The sequence below is a fragment of the Poecilia reticulata genome, linkage group LG15, assembly GCF_000633615.1.
Source record: "Poecilia reticulata strain Guanapo linkage group LG15, Guppy_female_1.0+MT, whole genome shotgun sequence".
Classification (NCBI taxonomy): domain Eukaryota; kingdom Metazoa; phylum Chordata; class Actinopteri; order Cyprinodontiformes; family Poeciliidae; genus Poecilia; species Poecilia reticulata.
Window position 1 is genome coordinate 28,473,390 of NC_024345.1, and position 18,092 is coordinate 28,491,481.

Sequence of the window (18,092 nt, forward strand, 5' to 3'; positions counted from 1 at the left end):
TTAAGTAAGCAGCTAGCTTTAGCTACTGCAGTAGTTGTTTTAAGTAAGCAGCTAGCTATAGCTGCTTACTTAAAACAAATAATGTTTACTTACTCGCTAATCTTAGGCTTACTTTCCTTACCCGAGTCGGTGTCCATGGGGATGAGTCCCTCCGGGGACGAGCTCTGGACCACCGGGGACACCACATCGGACATCCGGTAGCACACGGCGATCAGCTCCGACACCAGACCCGTCCACTGCTCCGTCTGGCTCAAACACCTCAGAGCCCAGACGCACAGATCAGATTCACACCAGAGGACCAACCACAGGTTTCACCAACTCAAACTTAACACAGTTTAAGATCTTTATTAATTAAATTTAAGATTTGTATCACTGTAGAAATGTACAACAGAAAATCTCTGTTTAGATTATCACAGAACGCACGCAGTGTCGTTTGGGTTGGTGACAGGAATGAGCCAGTGGCGAGGACAAACGCCAGCCTAGCATAACGTCTTTTCATCTGCCTACATCTCCCAGAATGCTGTGCAGTTCTGGATCGGAGTTCAGTGAATAGTCTATAAACCAGACGTATTATTAAGTGTTGATATTTATCTGATATATATCGATTTATTGTCCATCCCTACTTACCAATGGTAGAAGCGAAAAAACTAACTAGCTTCCTAGCCAGCTAGGGTTTGTTAGCAGCTAGTTAGCGGTAGCCTCAACCTAAAGATATCTCAAAACATTTGTCTGATGAAACATAAACTACGTAGACTATTATGTTTAATTAAACCATAATTCAATTAGAACTACGATCAACATATTTTCTGATTCAATTAAGACATTTAAGGCCTAAATTTGAGATAAAAAGCGGTTCTCATGCTCACTCTGTGTTCAGACGCTGCAGGACGGCGGTGATGCAGTGCACTCTGCCGTAGAGCGGAAACGAAGCGGCCGCCTGCAGCAGCGACGCCTCGGCTCCGGACAGCTCCGTCTGCAGACGGCGCAGCAGCAACCGGATCACTGCGACGAGCAAAACGGTCAGAGGTGACAACATGACAACAGCACTCACACTCTCTACTCAAGTAGAATTACAGACACTTGTATGAGAAAATACTCTAAAAATAAAGAAAAAGTTTTGAAATAAATAGAAAAAGTAAAAAGTAATTTTCATCTTCAAGATTACAGAATGACTGACGCATCGAAAATACTTTAAAAGTTCTACGTTTTGTGCAATCGGTGGATTTTTTTATCATTTGATTTTTTTCATCACGGAAGTAAAAATTGATAATGTGTCAAAACCCCATAACCTTTTTATATGGCTCCAGGGTGTTTAAATATTATTTTACCCCTCAAATTAAAGCGGTTATTTTATCTACATACATTAGTCTCTCCAATTTCTTGCGAATTATTGTGGAAATTAACACAAAATCAACAAATCCCACCTAATTTTTTAAAAAAATGGTCAAAACATTTCAGTTTCAGTAACGCCAACAGCTGCCTCAGCCTTAACTGACGTCAGATTACACGTCGAGTCATGAAAATATTTCTAAATTAGCACCACAAAAAAAATTTTTATTACAAAAACTATCACAAAATCCTGGAGGGACTTAAAAGATGTTCAATATTGTTTAATTTTAATAATTTATTGATGTCTTAACTGGTTTTATCAATAAGTTCTGGCGCACCCGGCCCTTTAAGAGCATTTATGATCTTAATTTGGCCCAAAACGGAAATGAGTTTGACACCGCTGGAGAAGAAAGCAGGAGGAAGTAAAAGTAAAACGATAAATACTCAAGTAAAGTACAGATACCTGAAAAATAACAAATTACTTTTACTTTGTTACTGCAGACATGTGATCAACGCTACGACCTGCTGAGGCTGCAGCGGTTTTTACCAGCCAGCGCGTTGAGCTCCAGGATGAGCGACCGGGACGCCTCAGGCCGGATCTGGAGGTCCAGACCCGGATCGCATCGCAGCAGAACCGGGATCAGGTCCGGCTGCTGCAGCAGCAGGTGCAGCAGGTGGGCGGCGGTGACGCTGTCGTAGGGTTTGGTGCTGGTGCTGAGGTCCAGAGCGGCCCGGAGAACAGAGAGCATCGTCTCCGGAACCTGGAAAGAAACAAGTGGATCGGCGCTGAAAACAGCTGATCGAAACGACAAGTCAGAGAAAAAGAAGAGGAGAAACGAAAAGAACGAGAGAGAAAGATTCATCCTCACAGAGAAAACCAGAGTTTAAGAGATTAATCAGAGAAATTAAAAAAAATGCAATTCAGACTGAAGGAAATAAAGATGGAAGAAAAAGAAGCAAAGGATATGAGGAAGGAAGGAGATGGAAGGGTGAAAGGAAAGTAAACAATGCAAAAATGAAAGGAAGGAAAGGTAGTGAAGGAAGTAAGGAATAACAGTGGGACATAAGGAAGGGAAGAATTGAAGGATTCAAGGAAGGAAGGAAACATTTAGTGTTTCTCCAGACGTCAGACTGGTTTCACTGCCCACATGGACAAAATGTCAACCTGGAGTCCAACGGCGGACGCAGGAAGCTGACTCAGTAGCGACGTGGCGAGCTGCTTCACTTCCAGGAAGTTGCTGGCCACGCAGTCCAGGACGTTCTGAGCATGTGCGGGGGTCACGACCTCACCGAGGGCGAACAGGCCGGGCTCTGGGAAACGGAGTGAGGAGGAGGCGGCGGTTAGAGACGGATGGACCCGTTATCAGCATCTGGTCGTAACCATGGTTACCAGCGGTGAAGGAGAAGAGCTGACTCAGCAGGTTCAGCAGGCTGAGGGACAGGAGGCATTTGGAGAAGGAGGCTCCAGGGAGCAAAACCTCCAGCAGGTTCCCACTCAGCCAGCGAAGAAACGCCTGGAACCAAGAAGATTCCCCAAAATCAGAGTTTCGGTTCAGAACAGATGGTCGTGGCGGCGTCTCTCTGCTCACCCTGTACTGGTCCAGGGAGCGCTGGTCTTCAGCCCGCCGCTCCTGAACGAGCCTCTTCTGCAGCAGCTGGCTGCTGTCCTTCACCCTGCAGAGCAACTGAAGCACAGCAGGAGGTTTATCAGACTGCGAGGAACCGGCAACCATCAACATACTGGACTGGACAGAACCTATTAGCCTCTACAGGTAGCAACGCGCATTCAGCCAAACTGTTCCGATGCGGCATGAGCAGGAATCGGTCACAATCACATCTCCATAATTTCTTCTATAAAATAAGGCTTAAATTATTTTAGCGTTAACTGACACGACGCACTTTGCAACACAGGTGCATGTTATAGCTGTCAAAGTCAAGCTATTTCCCACTTTCTCAATATATTAAAAATAAAATTGTTTACTGATCTCTTGGACGTTGTTAGCTAGCTGTTGCAGTTGTAACCAGGATCATTTTTTCCATTTTTTTTAGATTCAGTTTTATTTATTTAAAAATAAAATCCTCTTCTCCTTAATTTCTTTACCACAAAATAAACTAAACGAGAACAAACGACATTCTGGGATGTGTTTTGGCCCAACTTTAGATCGTGGCTGGGCTCTCCCTTGCAGATAGGGTGAGAAGCTCGGTCATCCRGGAGGGACTCAGAGTAGAGCCGCTGCTCCTCCACGCTGAGAGGAGCCAGTTGAGGGGCATCTGGTCAGGATGAATCCTGGACGCCTCCCTGGTGAGATGCTCCAGGCTCGTCCTACTGGGGAAGACCCAGGACACGCTGGAGGGACTATGTTTCTCGGCTGACCTGGGAACGCCTCGGGATTCCCCCGGAGGAGGGAAGTCTGGGCCTCCCTTCTGAAGATGCTACCCCCGCGACCCGACCCCGGATAAGCGGCAGAAAATGGATGGATGGACGGACATGGCGCCAATTTATCAGATCGGTAAACAGGAATGGTGTAGATTCAGGGCCTCACCTTCTTCATCAGGCTGACAGTTTGCTGCCTGACGCCTGGCGATTGGCTGTTCAGATTGGGAGGGAGGAAATGGCGGATGAGATCCATTTCCTGTGAGGTCACAACCTCGGTGCTGCGGTGGCTCTCACACACCAAACCCAGAGCGTCCATCCTCACCTGCAGGAACCGGAGAACCAACTCCATGATTTACTGGGATATTTTTTGATTCACCAACAGAAAGTAGGGCGCACTTGTGAAGTAGAGATGCAAAGAATTAATCGACTTACATTTAATTTTCAAGCAATGGTTTATTAGATTAAAATTTGTTCCAATGTGTTAAATATTAGCGTCCCTTAGACGTTCTTTCAGTGTTGTATTTTAGCCGCCGTCCAGCAGAGAACGGCTCTTTCTGGCTGTTCTCAGCTGAAGTGCAACGAAGGCGCCAACTACTTAGTTGTTCCCTACTTTGTGTTGGGTTAGAGTTGTGAGCTGGAAAAGTGGGAGAGCTCACCTGATCGTGTTTGTGGATGAGTGCTTGTTGCAGCAGTGAGAGCGGGATCAACCCGCCCCACAGACTCTCCTCTGAGGCTGCGACGACTCCCTGGGCTCTGGCCGCCCGCAGGCAGGTCATCAAGGCTCCCAGAGCTCCTCTGCTGGATGAAGGACCTGATCATTCAGGAACACGTTGGAATTAGGGATACTAATCAATCAATTATCGCCTAAGGGCTTATTAAAAATAGTTCCAACGGATTAACTTTTATTGTTGTAGTGTTGCCTCTGTCCAGCAGAGGGCGCTGGTGGTCATTCTTAAGCTGTTACAAAATGGCAGCTATCACAGAGCAGGACAGAGAAACGGTCCAAACAGTCTGGTTTGGGATGAAAAATCCACTTTATGCGGTTCCGTTTTGAAATATAAACATTCGGGTGGATTCAGTTATCACCTGGATTCAGCCGGAGTTCAGTCAACCCCTCAACCAAAAAAAACAGATTTGCTGCAAAGGCGAGGGTAATGTGACAGAAATAATTGGTGAGCCCAAGATTATTTATTTTTTAAGATTATTTTTGGAAGAAGGCAGAAATTCTGGAGCTTAGAAACTGCAGCTCAGAGGAGGAGCTTCACCTCGGAGGCGGGGCTAAGTCCACCCAGGCGTTTTGCACATGCAATCATGCATGATTTCTCAAGCATGCATGAAAGAATCAAAGCAACACTCCAGGTGTGTTTTTGATTAGGAAATAACATCATAGCTTAATGTAACACTTAAAAAAAGCTGATTTTAAATAATACTGTCCCTTTAAGAAAATGGCCGCTCGGGTCAATCAATGTTAGATTAACTCATTAATCAACAACTTGCATCTGTAGTTGGAAGTCTTTGTTTTTGGTCACTACTGTGTTAGTTCTGTACCTGTCCTGCAGGGCGGCGCCCCCTGCAGGGCGCGCACCATGTGTGCCAGGCTGGAGGGGCTGCACCGCAGCAGCTTGGGCAGGAAGTAGTCCAGGATGTAGGTGGTCTGGTCCGGCCTGGTGTGGCACAGAACGTCCAGGAGGGGGTTCACCCAGGTCCGGTGCCACAGCTCCATCCAGTCCGATTCCCGTGCCGCCAGCTGCGCCTTGTGGCTAACGAAGAGCCTCTCCAGCAGGTCGCTGGCGTACGGAGCCAGCGTTTGATCGCCCATCAGGTCCAGAAGGAGAGAGGGCAGGCGGGGCTGGACGGCCAGCAGGTGCTCCGCCCCATAGAGCTCCACCAGGCAGCCCAGAGAGCCGTACTTCCCCCTCATGTGCCACTCCAGGCCCAGCAGGCTGCGGGTCAGCTCCGCCACGTACGGATCGGAGGCCGGGTCCGAGTCCGCCGGGTCCGAGTCCGCCGGCTTCGTGCACTGGTGCAGGAGGAGGAGGTTGTGGAACAGAGAGCGGGTTTGGTGGCGGACACCGTCCAGAGGATGCTCCCAGTGGGAGTAGATGTGCTCCAGCAGGTGGCGCTGCAGTTTGGAGCCACCGCGTAGCGCCACCTGGAGGCTGGGAGGACAGAGGACCGATTTCTCCTGCAGGCAGTCCAGAGCGGCGCCGCTCCAGAGGGTCAACACCCGAGCCACCACCATGGCTGTGCTGGACTCCTTTACACTGCAAAAAAGAGAAAAACTCCTTAAAGGTGACCTATTATGCTTCCTTGAACAGGTTAAGAGTCGGTTTATGGTCTATACAAAACATCTCCGGCACATTTGTTGCACAAAATCATTCTAAAATAATGAGACGTTAGTCTGGTCAGCTGTTTTAGGGCCTCTTGTCACTTTAAATCAAAATAAGCTGCTGTTGGCCACACCCCCAACTCAGCGTTTGCCAACACATGAGTAATTATACAACCGTATATCTTTGAAAAGCAGAAGTGGAGCCTCCTGCCCAATCAACAAGAATGCAGCAAGTGGTTTCTGGATGGTAAGTCGACAACAAAACACTTGTCTTTTCCAGCAGCCATTGTACAGCACATGCAGCGGTAAAACCAGCTGACTAAACGGGCTGGAGCTCAGCTTGGGTTGCTAGGTAACAGGCGGAATTCTGCTGTGGTTGCTAGGTAACAGAGCAGTGCCACTCTTTAGCTGGCAGGTTTTTGAAACCGTTCATTTTTTTAGACACCAAAAAACATCAACTTGTAGCCAAAAGGCAGCTGGGCGGTTTTATTAAGCAGCTGGACTGTTTGTAGCAGCAGTAGAGACACAAAAGAAAGTATACAAATGTGCAAAATGGGAATTTTGCACAATTTTTTTTTTTTAATCTGCAACTAGAACTAGGGTTTGTCCACATTTCCCACAGTAAACCTGAAGCATTTTCAAACGGCGTACCTGACGTCCAGGCCCAGCAGCGTCTCTGGGACCAGCAGCAGCAGCTCCTCCCACTGCGGCCCGGGCAGAGAGCCTTTCCAGCCCAACATGGCCAGAGCGCCGTGGCTCAGATACAGAGCCACACCCGGAGGCCGTCCGCTCGTACATAGAGTCTCACACCTCAGCCGGAGCCACCGCGGGGCCGAGTCCAAACCCGGAGCGGAGCCACGCAGCAAACTGCTCACCTGATGAAGTCATCAGACACACAGAATGACTCGGACACGGATTCAATGTTTCTGGTTTCTTTAGAATATCGTAAAAATAGGTAGAAGAAAACGTTCGTCCCATTTCAGATCAGTTCTTCAGGTGTTTTCGCACCTGATAGTCGGTTCAGCAAGATATAAGAGCTTGTTTTCAGTCAAAGATTATTGAATATTCATAAAAAGCTCTAGTAAAAGCAGATTTTTCTCTCAGAACAAGACATTTTCCCATGTTATAAGTGAAGAAATCTGCCAGTGGAGCTAGTACTTTTTCATCAGTATTAAGGAATCATTTACTTAAAACAAACTCCTATATCGTTCTGAAACGTTTTCAGTATGCTAAGACTGTTGCACTAAAAACTAGATAAAAAATAATTGGTAATATTTTGTGTGTTTGCAACACGATGCAAGAACCAGATCTGCATCTCCTAGATTTACTTCAGTCTTGGAAAACTTATTATTTGGCTCATAAATGTAATGGGGTTTTTTTTGCAAATGTTTACCTTTACAGTATCAAAGAATGTCTTATTTATTTCTTTTTGACATCAGAGCATCCATGTTTTGTTTATTTAATCCAAAAGAAAATAATCTAGAGACTTTTACTGAAATGTACTTCTCTGTGACCAATTTATCATTTATTTCTTTTTCCTGTTCTTTCTCTCCATCATAGAAGCTTTTTTTAAATCTTCTATTCCAGCTTAAATATTGACGACCAGAATCAATTCTTGGAATTAATTCATTCTAAAACCGGTTTTAGATGCTAATATTAACATTTATTATCTTTGACCAGAACTGAGAGGGTGTACTTTCTTTTTCCAGACAGCAGGACTCACCACTGAGGCGACTTCGTCTCCGGCGCCCATGACGGACCTGATGAGCAGAACCACAGCCATGCCTGCTGTGCTCTGGACCGCCTGGATGAACTCTTCTGCAGGCGGAGAGAAAAACAGAAGAATCCAGTAGATTCATGTTTGATTTGTTTATTTCAAACAGGATTTTAAAAACAATAACAAGAGCAAACAGCAGGACAGAGAAAACATGTGCATAAACAGCCAAGAAACGGAGTGGGAAGAAGTGAACCACCCCTTATCTCAATTTGATTAAATACATTACCAACACGCCAATTATTAAAATGTCTAATTAAAACCATGTTATAATATCCATGTGCTAAAGAGCCAACAAATAAATTCAATTGCGTAAACAAAATAATTACAAAACAACTCTCGTCTCATGACAAGAGTAAAAACTGTGGATGATAATAATGTTAACAGTAGTTTCTGTGTTTCTGACCGTCAGTGAGGATGTGGATGTAGCAGCTCAGCAGGCCGCCCAGCGGCTCCGGCGGCGCCGCCGCCCCGACGGCGCCCTGAGATCTCTGGAGAACCAACATGGACGTTTTCACCGCAGCCAGGCAGGACTGCATGAGCTGGGCCTGAGCGATGTGGCGCCCTGCAAGACCGCTGAGTGACCAGCAGGGGGCGACAGACGAAATGAAAGAACTGTTTCATAATCCACACAAGCCTGGTTATTCAGTCTTAATACAATGTTAGAAATGCATTAAAAGATGCAACTAAATAAATATCTCTATTCTCTTTTTAAGGAAGAAAATAAACACAGTTCTGCTTAAAATTCCTTTAGATCATTTGTAGAAAAAACTAGCAACGTGTGAAAAGTTCAGTCCTTTCTGTTCAACTTGACATCAATACAGTTAATGGCTGACCTGCTGATTATTTTTGGATTTACTGGTTAATAATTTGATAAAAAAAGAAGCTTAATGGGACATTTTATTTTTACAGGTTTTGAACCAGTTGAAGCTGAACTTGACATCTGGTTAAGACATATCTACAGAAAATGTCAAAAATTTTGTCTTAAATGCGAAATGTTTTGTATTTTGTACAGTTTTAGCTCAACTACTGCCTTTTTTTAGTCTGTGTACTCTAGTTAATTATTAATAATTACTTCCATTAGCAGATGATTATTTCAATAATCAATTAATCACAGTTAATCAGATTAATCATTTCAATATTCATTTATATTTGAGTGTTGAAGTTAAACAAATTGAAGGTGGTTTTATTTTTTGTAATTAAACCAACATACTAGTACAAATGCCAGTGAAAAAGCTCCACACCATGATGCTGCCACTACCATGCTGGATTGTTGGTATCATTTTCAATCTTATGTGGATTAATGAAAACCAATAATAAACACAAACTGGAGCATACAATTATTGTTTTTTAAAATAATATTAGTTCCCATAAATCATTAAATGGTTACATTTTAATCAATCAGCAGAAACACAGAGTTCGTCTTCATACCTGTTCTGCTGGAGGTATTCGTGTAAAACCTCGCAGATGAATTTTAACACTATCAAAACAAAACAAAGAGACTTTGATGACATTTAGTCTGCAAAGAGGAAACTCTTCAAACTTTAAACTGAGTGGATACAAACCTTGAAGCAGCAGCTTGTTAATGCATCTTTCACCTGGAAAAACAAAATAAAGCATAAACTCACTGCTTCAATTCAAGTGATTTAATAGGCAGAAGTGATTTTTTTTTTCTTACTGACCGAGATGGAAGCCATCCAGGCAGGCGGCGATGGTGTCCACGGTGTGTGGATGCTGTTCTGAGCACGGAGTGGACAGACAGTCGGACAAACAGGAGGACAGACTGTCCACAGCCCGGCCCTGAAGACACTCAGGCACTGAACTGAGAGCACTGAGGAAAGACACAACAAGGAGAGGTGGTTTTATTTATATTAAATATTTTCAGCAACATGGCAATTCAAAGTGCTTCACATGAATTAAAATGAAATACAAACAAAATAACAAACTAAAGGAAAGAGCAAAAGAAGAAAAAGAATCTAATAAAGCTCAAACATTTTCAGGCTTTAATCTGTGAAAAACTTTTTTTTTTTTTTACTACTTTGTGTTGTTCATCCCAGTAAAAAAAGTTCAAGAGGTGTGAAATTAAAAGCGAGTTCTACCTGGCTGCAGCCCGTCTCAGGGGGTTCTTTGCCTGCACAGAGGTGTAGATCAGCGATACGGCGTTCAGACAAGCATCCAGTCCTTCACCAGCGTCTTCCTCACTCAGAGCCTCCAACTGGGATCCAGCCTGATGGAGCATGGACACAAACACATCACAACATCCATCTGAACACGCAGAAATGTGTGTTTTCCATGTGTGTCATTTTATAGCACAATCAAGTAGCTATGTTACCTTCAGTTGTGATAAAAATGCTATATATATCAAATATGACTTAAAAGAAATTTTACTTTGTAATTTAACAAATATTGGGCCTCAATTCAAAACTCTTAAAAACTCCTGCTGTCTCTGAAACTCCGCCTTCACGAAGTGATGACAACATGGCTCCTCTACTAAACCCTTTGACATCGTTTTTAGCAGCGTTTCACTGAAAAGTAGCTCCTACAATGAAACGTGCAGTTCCACCAGATGTTTGCTAATTGCTGCTGGCTAGTCTGAAGGAGACGAGTGGAAGAGGGGGAGGGGGAAGCTCTGAAGCTTGGAAACTGCAGCTCAGAGGAGGAGCGGCGCCTCGAAGGCGGAGCTAGGTCCATCCAGGCGTTTTGCACAACTGAATGGTTTCCATGGAGATTAAAGGATTTCTTAAACATGCATGAAATAATCAAATCAAAACTCCAGGTGTGTGGTTTTTTGTTTCTTTGTTTTTTGTGAGGGAATGACATAATAACATGATGTAAAGCTCAAAAAGTCGATTTCAACGGCGAATGCGATTATAACGCAACGGACTGACGTTCAGCGTCAGTCTGACGTTCACTGTCAGTCGTAGTTCAGGGGGTCCTGTTTAGCTCCCGCCACGATAATTTAGCTGACCTTAATATTTCCTGTGTTTTATTTTGGTAATTATTGCTCAACTTAGTGTTGATATGTGTGTGATAAGTGTGTCTATAGGATAATTATGTATCTGTTCAATACGGGACGCACATTTAACGGCCAAATATGGGACGACTCCGTATTTTACAGGACGGATGGCAACCCTATTCAGGGGTGCTGAGATACTGTTTAAGTAACCTAGCATAAAACAAGGCTAGAAACGCCACTGTTCCACATAACACTACATCATAATTCACGGACCTTTTGAATCAGCTGGATCTGCTGCACGGCGTCAGTCAGCTGTAAGCAGGTCTGCAGGGTCTGGGCAAGATGTGTGACTCCATCTGCGCCTCCGTCCACAGAGAGGGACGCTTGTTGGGGCAAGAAATGAAGACAAATGAGCGGAAAATTCAAAAACTGGAGCATAAAGATTGTAGAAATCTCACCTATAAGCTGGCATAGCTTCTCCTCATCCAATGCCACCGCCTCCACTTTAGTAGTTTTCTTCTTCACCACCATGATTTAACTCTATAATATGCTGTCACATAATCAGATGTTTTAACTGTATGCTATTAGACATGATATATATTTTAAAAATCACATAACTACTTCTTTAGAAGCACAGAAAAAACAAGCTTTTTTGCTAAAGTTCGCCAACTTTAACAAGCAGCCTGAAAATAACTCAAAGTCTACTTGAAAAAGGCTTTAAAAATAACTAAAGCTATAAAACTGCAACATAATAACGCTAGCAACTCATAAAATGCGGTTTGATGAAAAAATAAAAGGCATTTACCTCAGTTCTACATGTGGTCTGCAGCCTTGCTACAGCCGGTGACTGTACCGGATGAAAATAAAACAGCTTCCGGTAGTAGATTTTCGCAATAAAAGATTCACAAACAGCCTAGCTTACAGGAAAAATAGCTATACGACCTTTGCGAATATTTCTGTTCTTAAATTAAATCCGAAATGTCAAAGAGTGACAACAATTTTGGCTTAAATTAATTGTAAAGTAAGTGTGCGAAATTAGAAGATTTTATTTTGAAGCTAGATTATTTTTGACCTTTTGTGGACCCCGCAATGACGTAGATGAATGAAGCGGCACGTAAGCAGGGCCGCCATATTGGAAGGGTAAACAGCGACCAGTTAGCATTTTATTTTTTAAAAATACATATATTTTCATGCGGGCTTTTATTGTGCACGGTGTTTAAAATTCTTGTTAATCTAAAATGTCCCTCAAGTTGTTCCTTAAACAACAAACTATAAAATAACACTCCAGGAAGAAAGATATTTGAGTGTAAATGTGATTGAATACTCAATAACTTTTAATATTGTTAATATTAATTTATTTGTCAATTTATTATAATTTTCATCTTACAGCTTATGAAAGTACAATATTTAAAATTTCCATATTATATATCACCAATATGTGGCTAATGAAAAAATATTAATATTTGCCTAAAGGTTGTTGTTTTTTTTCAAAATATGTTTTTAATCTTATAATCGACCCCTATTGTAAGATTAAGATTAAATGTATATAATTTACTAAATATGTGTATCATAATAAATTTGATAAATAAAATGTCCTTTGGCATCTGACTTAATAAAAAAGCTGTTTATTCCTGTTAATTTCGATTATTATGTGTACAAATAATGGAAGACTGTGGTTATTTATTATGAAATTTGAATATTACATTATATGAATGAAAAGTATTCTAATACAAACTATTATTATTATTATTATTATTATTATTATTATTATTATTATTATTATTATTATTATTATTATTATTATTATTATTATTATTATTGTAGTAGTAGCTGTATTATAACGGTTCTTAAGACATTTGCAACTCAACGTCCCTGCGCTCCGCGTTTTGATTGGTGGATAATGTTGAAAGATGGTGCTTTCAGATAATCCTCGGAAATTCGCACTCTAATCGTGGAAACCATGTAACCGCTGGTGGAGTTTGCTGTCTGGGGAAAAATGTCAATTAATAACGGTAGGAAAGTAAGCGTACGTTTATTTAAAACGACAACTCATACTTCAAGCAGACAAAGTGGATTTTACCGTTTGAAAATCTAAAAAAAAATAAATAAATAATCTACATTTAAGTTAATTTTCCAACTTGGGAATTAGAAAATCCGACTTCCAAATGCAACCGGAATGCAACATGTAGATCCCACAGCTTGGAAAAACGCCTCCCGAGCATCAGATTGGACGTATTTCATAAACGTCCCACCCTCCCTAATAAAAAAAAAAAAAATCAACCCGTGTCCAACTTTTCCCTGTGAGCTGAAATGAAAACCTCCCGGAAAAGAGAGAATCCCCCTCATTTTTCCTCATAACTTAGGATTTTAACGTCAGACACAATATGGACGGACTGAGCATGGCGTGAAGACGCTCTGAAAACGCACCACATCAGTTTTATAGAAGGTAAGTTGGGGAAAAATAGATAAAAATTGCTGTTTTTTTATTACAAAGGGAACGCGCGGTTTAGATTTGGAGTTCTTTTTTACACCAACTCAATGTTTCCATATTTATCTATGGGAATACTTAAAGTTTTCTATCATTATCATTTTTATGTTTTGAGTAAGTTTCTTTTTACTATTTCATTAAATAAGTTAATATTAGAATGTAATAATCAATTATCTGAGTCAATTCCGGTGGGTTTTTACACTCAAATTGGAATTATTCTAGAAAGTTAAAGAGTTTAAACGTTTTACAGCATCATCCTCACATTGTCATTGAGGCATAGAATAAATTTATACTTTTGGTTTGTGACCGCAGTTAAATTAAAATTGCTTTTGGAAACTGAAGGGTTGATTTTCACTGGCTTGTTGACGTATTCATACCACTTGAACTTTTTTAAAAACATACATCATCAGTGTATTTTATTGGGTTTTAAGACCATCTCAAAATTGTGTTTAATTGAGAAGTTGATGTCTGTTTCTAAGAAATAAAAATCCAAAAACGATGCATTTGATTACCAGCCCTTCTTTAATTTGATTTCTCTTTGGGATAAATTTTTAATTTCCCTTTCAATAAAGTATTTTTGAATCTGAATTTGAAAAAGTTAGTAGTCGTAAATCTGTGTTTTGCAGCAGTTCCAGCTGCTTTTCATACTTTCAATTGAAATCTAAAATGCTTGATTTATCCCAAAGGGAAGTTAAATATTATCATAACTCATATCACTGAAGCATCTTTAAGGAGTCTTTGTGGATGAGATGCTATGAGCAGGAACAATCTCTGGTAGCAGTCAGTCTTGCAACGATTTTGAAGAGGCTTCTGACTTTCTGAATGTTTCTCCACCTGGCAGTCAGGTAGACTTTTTAAATTTGGTTGCAATATTTGTTACATTTTCAGCTGGTTTGGTTCACTTTCACTGCACTGTGTCAAACAAACCAAACCCTTTGAAAAACATGTTCCCCTCCTCGCCTGTGGTGGCGCTGCAGCAAGAACCACAGAAAGAAACGACGTGAAAAACTCTGAAGAAGACACTGAGCACAACTTCTCAAAATGTTAGCAAAAATGGAGTGGCGTCAGATTTTAGCAGTTAAAAGATTTCTCTTTTGTGTTTGGCAAAAGACCACGAGACATTTCTCCCACTAGCGCTGGACTCCGTCGTTTGTTTTGATTGTATTTACCCAGAATGCCCTGCGCTGTAGTCACTTCCTTTTTTCGGAGCGCTCCGTTTTCTGCTTGCATCCACATATGCATTCAAACTGCGCCATTCTCCACTTCAACCCAACAGAGATCAAGGTATGCAAGCGGACCAGAGTTCACTGTTTCCGCCCACATAAGAGTTCAAAAAAGAATCAGACTTTCTGTACAAGTGAACTCGAATTTTATTATTAAGCGGACTAAACAGGACTGGTGTGAATGAACCCTTGCATGACAGGCTAAACGTGGAATTTACGATATTCCACCGTAACATGTCCTTGATGAAACCATTAGCTGTTGGGAAACTGCTAATCCACCTCATTTGCTTTTCCTGCTCGTCTTCAAATTTCTGTTTAATCGTATGGTTAGAAAGCCGAGCAGAGAGACGCTAGTGTAGGGGATTTGAGCCTCGCCCATTATGATGCTAAAGTAGGGGATTTGATCCTCGCCCATTATGATGCTNTGATGCTAAAGTAGGGGATTTGATCCTCGCCCATTATGATGCTAAAGTAGGGGATTTGATCCTCGCCCATTTTGATGCTGGAGTAGGGGATTTGATTAATGGAAAAGTATTTCAACTTTCTCCTTCTCTCTCTGTTCTGTATCCATGAAGCCTTCTTTTAAACTCTTCTTACATTTGGTGTTCTTCCTGATGCTATTTGAACTGCTAATTCTTTGATATGCTAATGAGCTGTTTAACCATGGCAACAATACATTGTTACCATGCTTAAGCAACAAATCATATCTAACGTGACAGAGATTTCCTCCCTATTCTTCTTTGCAAACAAGTTAATTAGCTTGTCTAACCATCAATTTTCAGGACTTCAGGTCAGATTCAAGTCTGAACTTTAACTAGGTCATTCTAATACAGAAATATGCTTTATGTTAAGCCGTTTCATTGTAGCTCTGGCTGTATGTTTAGGGTTGTTAAATCTCCGCTTTGGTCAGGATCTAGAGTTGTCTAGTATTTAGCTCCGTCAATCTTCCCACCAACAACAACCAAACGTTCCCACATCATGATCCTGCCACCACCGTTAGTTCCCCACTTCATCTGATGTTCTCTAAAGTCTCAGCTCCAAATGCAGGAGTTGATTTGTTTTTGTTCGCTTCATCCTGGTGAGGTATGTCGTGTTAAACTCCCTCCTCTCTCAGCCTGCTGTTTTTGTTTTTCTCATACGACGGCTCTTTCATTTCTTGCCTCCGTCTGTGTTTACCGCGGCCAACCAGCAGCAGAAATAGGGTAGTGGAAAAAAGGTTTTTATGGCCTTCGTCCACACATGTTTCTCTGTGAGACGGAGCTCAGGCTGGTAATGAGAGGTTACAGTTGGAGGAGACAGAAAGCCATCATCTCCGTCAGAGATCCTCCTGCATCTCCGCCGCCCACCTTCCTGCACTCGATGCCTGTTTTTCCAAAAGTTTGCAGTGGAAAATGTGACAGCAGTTCGTCCTACAGGGAGTGTTTTGGTCCTGCAAAGTGATGCAAGGCCGATGCCCACAGTGGTTCAGCTGGACACAGACCTGGAAAAAACATTTAATGAATTTTCCACCTGCACTACAAAAACACAAAATCTTACCAAGTATCTTTGGTCTAGTTTCTAGTGCAAATATCTTAGTAAACTTGAAATAAGACAAAACTGATTTACAAATGACTTTTCAGCAAGATATAGAGGCTTGTTTTAAGTAAATAATTCCTTAATATTGATCAAACTAAATACTAGCTCCATTGGCAAATTATTTCATGTATAACAAGACATTTAACCATGTTTTAAGTTAATTTATCTGCCAATGGAGCTAGTACTTTTTCATCAATATTAAAGAATTATTTACTTAATTACAAGCCTCTATATCTTGCTGAAAACTTACTTTTAAGTGACTTTTGTCTTATTTAAAATTTACTAAGATATTTACACTAGAAACTAGACCAAAAAATATTTTGTGTTTTTTGCAGTGTGTTTAAATGATCTTTGTTGAACATCAGCTAACAGTGGGTCCATTCTTTTTGCCAGAGTTTTCTGTTTTTTAAGGATTAATCTCTTCTCTTTGTTAAAATATTCAATCCGATTTTAACATCCTAAAATTAGATGCTAATCCCAGTAAGTCTACATAAAGTCATTGTCATTTTTTTTCTTAATATAGTGCCTTTAAAAGTGACCTGTTATTCTTTCTTTAACAGCTTAAGATAGGTTTACCGGCAATATGTGTTTTTCTGGACAAAATCATTCTTAGATAATGAGATTATCTAAATTGTGCCTATTTTGAGCTCCTTTCAGAAATGCTGTTTTAGGACTCTGTCACTTTAAATCCGAATAAGCCACACACCCACAACTCAACTTTCACACATGAAAATGGCTGAAAACTGATGTGAAATTATACAACTGTATGTTTTTGAAAAGCAGAAGTAAAACCTTCTCCACAACCACAGAGAGTTTAGCCATTGAGCAGCGCATAAAGCAGTGAAGCTAGCTAACCAAACGTGCTGGAACTCTACTTGGGTTGCTAGGTAACAGGGCTGGGCTTGCCTGGGGTTGCTAGGTAACAGCTCAATGCCCGTAGTTTGTGACTTAACAATTGGGACGCTTTTGAAACTAATCGTTTTCCTGACAACAAAAATTGCAAAATTAACTTACTGCCAGAAACTGGGTGGTTTTTTAAGCACTGGAGTCGTTTGTGAAAAATAGTCAAGAGAATAACTCTACACCGTATTGATGTTAACTCAAGCTTTTACAAATATTTTTGAAGTATTCTTTTTTTGCCTTTTCTACAACCGATGAAGCGTACACTGAAGGAAAGCTTGGTTATTAACATTTTAGGGGATAGTAGCCCGAGGAGAGCCATGAATTGCTCAGTCAGGAGGAATAATAAGACTTTGTTCTCTGTTTCTCACTGCTGCTTCTGTCTGTGTTTCTGGACAGGCTCGGCATCATGGCAGAGGGGGAGGAGGCGATGAGCCAGGAAGACTGGAAGGAGAGGTGTACGGTTCTGGAGGCGCTGCTCGTGAAGTTCAGGGTCCAGATCGTCAAGATCCGGGAGCTCACCGCAGACAAGGTTGGTCCAGGGCAAAACCAGGCCTGATGAATGCGTTGATGAATCTTTGATGGTTCTTCCTGGGATGCATGAGGGAGTTTCCACAGTCACAGAAGGTTAATTTTTAATTTCTCTGCTGATTTATCCTAAAGTTTTGAATCATTATCCTGCACAGCGACCCAAAGGTGACTAATTTGTTTCCTCTTGTAGTTGAAACCATTAGATTTTAATTTAAAAAATACAAAAGACTTCAGGATGCCACGTATCCAGAGTCTTTATAAAACTGCAAAAATACAATATCCTACCAAGTATTTTTGATGTAGTTTCTAATGCAAATATCTTATTACTAGAGACATGCTGATCAGGTTTTTTCCTGCTGATTCCAATCACCCATGAGGGCCGATCACCGATACCGATCAGTGATACCGATCACATAATTATTATTTTTTTAATCATAAGCACTACCGGTTACATTAAGTGGAAAAAGGAACCATAAATTCATCTTAATTTAGACAAAAACTTGTTTTTAATAACTTTTTCCAAGAAGGAAACTAAACAAAACAGGCATTGTGCAAATTGTACTGCTATCAGTAATACTATCTTTAACAGACTGATAACATATGGAGGCTC

At 41.3% G+C, this 18,092-nt stretch overlaps 2 protein-coding genes across 5 annotated transcripts in view; one reads left to right on the forward strand and one right to left on the reverse strand.

Annotated features, from left to right (window-relative positions):
* thada (THADA armadillo repeat containing) overlaps window positions 1-11,643 on the reverse strand; it is a 113,732-nt gene extending 102,089 nt beyond the window's left edge. Inside the window, exons 1-19 of the mRNA XM_008430387.1 lie at window positions 11,571-11,643; window positions 11,224-11,315; window positions 11,039-11,148; window positions 9,909-10,036; window positions 9,492-9,640; window positions 9,375-9,407; window positions 9,241-9,289; window positions 8,216-8,385; window positions 7,759-7,853; window positions 6,687-6,910; window positions 5,255-5,970; window positions 4,363-4,517; window positions 3,873-4,028; window positions 2,919-3,014; window positions 2,720-2,843; window positions 2,495-2,640; window positions 1,877-2,090; window positions 867-1,002; window positions 122-258 (exon numbers count right to left, since the gene is read on the reverse strand). Of these exons, the coding sequence (XP_008428609.1) occupies window positions 122-258; window positions 867-1,002; window positions 1,877-2,090; window positions 2,495-2,640; window positions 2,720-2,843; window positions 2,919-3,014; window positions 3,873-4,028; window positions 4,363-4,517; window positions 5,255-5,970; window positions 6,687-6,910; window positions 7,759-7,853; window positions 8,216-8,385; window positions 9,241-9,289; window positions 9,375-9,407; window positions 9,492-9,640; window positions 9,909-10,036; window positions 11,039-11,148; window positions 11,224-11,296 (2,911 nt within the window). The 5' untranslated portion in view covers window positions 11,297-11,315; window positions 11,571-11,643. The remainder of the gene's footprint in view (window positions 1-121; window positions 259-866; window positions 1,003-1,876; window positions 2,091-2,494; window positions 2,641-2,719; window positions 2,844-2,918; window positions 3,015-3,872; window positions 4,029-4,362; window positions 4,518-5,254; window positions 5,971-6,686; window positions 6,911-7,758; window positions 7,854-8,215; window positions 8,386-9,240; window positions 9,290-9,374; window positions 9,408-9,491; window positions 9,641-9,908; window positions 10,037-11,038; window positions 11,149-11,223; window positions 11,316-11,570) is intronic.
* Window positions 11,644-13,053: 1,410 nt separating this feature from the next.
* plekhh2 (pleckstrin homology domain containing, family H (with MyTH4 domain) member 2) overlaps window positions 13,054-18,092 on the forward strand; it is a 32,743-nt gene continuing 27,704 nt past the window's right edge. For 2 of the 4 annotated variants that reach the window (XM_008430388.2, XM_008430389.2), the window contains exons 1-2: window positions 14,396-14,537; window positions 17,351-17,483. In XM_008430388.2, coding sequence (XP_008428610.1) covers window positions 14,428-14,537; window positions 17,351-17,483 — 243 coding nt within the window. In that variant the 5' untranslated portion in view covers window positions 14,396-14,427. Of the gene's footprint in view, window positions 13,212-14,395; window positions 14,538-17,350; window positions 17,484-17,536; window positions 17,579-18,092 lie in introns of those variants that run through there. The other 2 variants (XM_008430390.2, XM_017309107.1) reach the window with 2 other exon arrangements.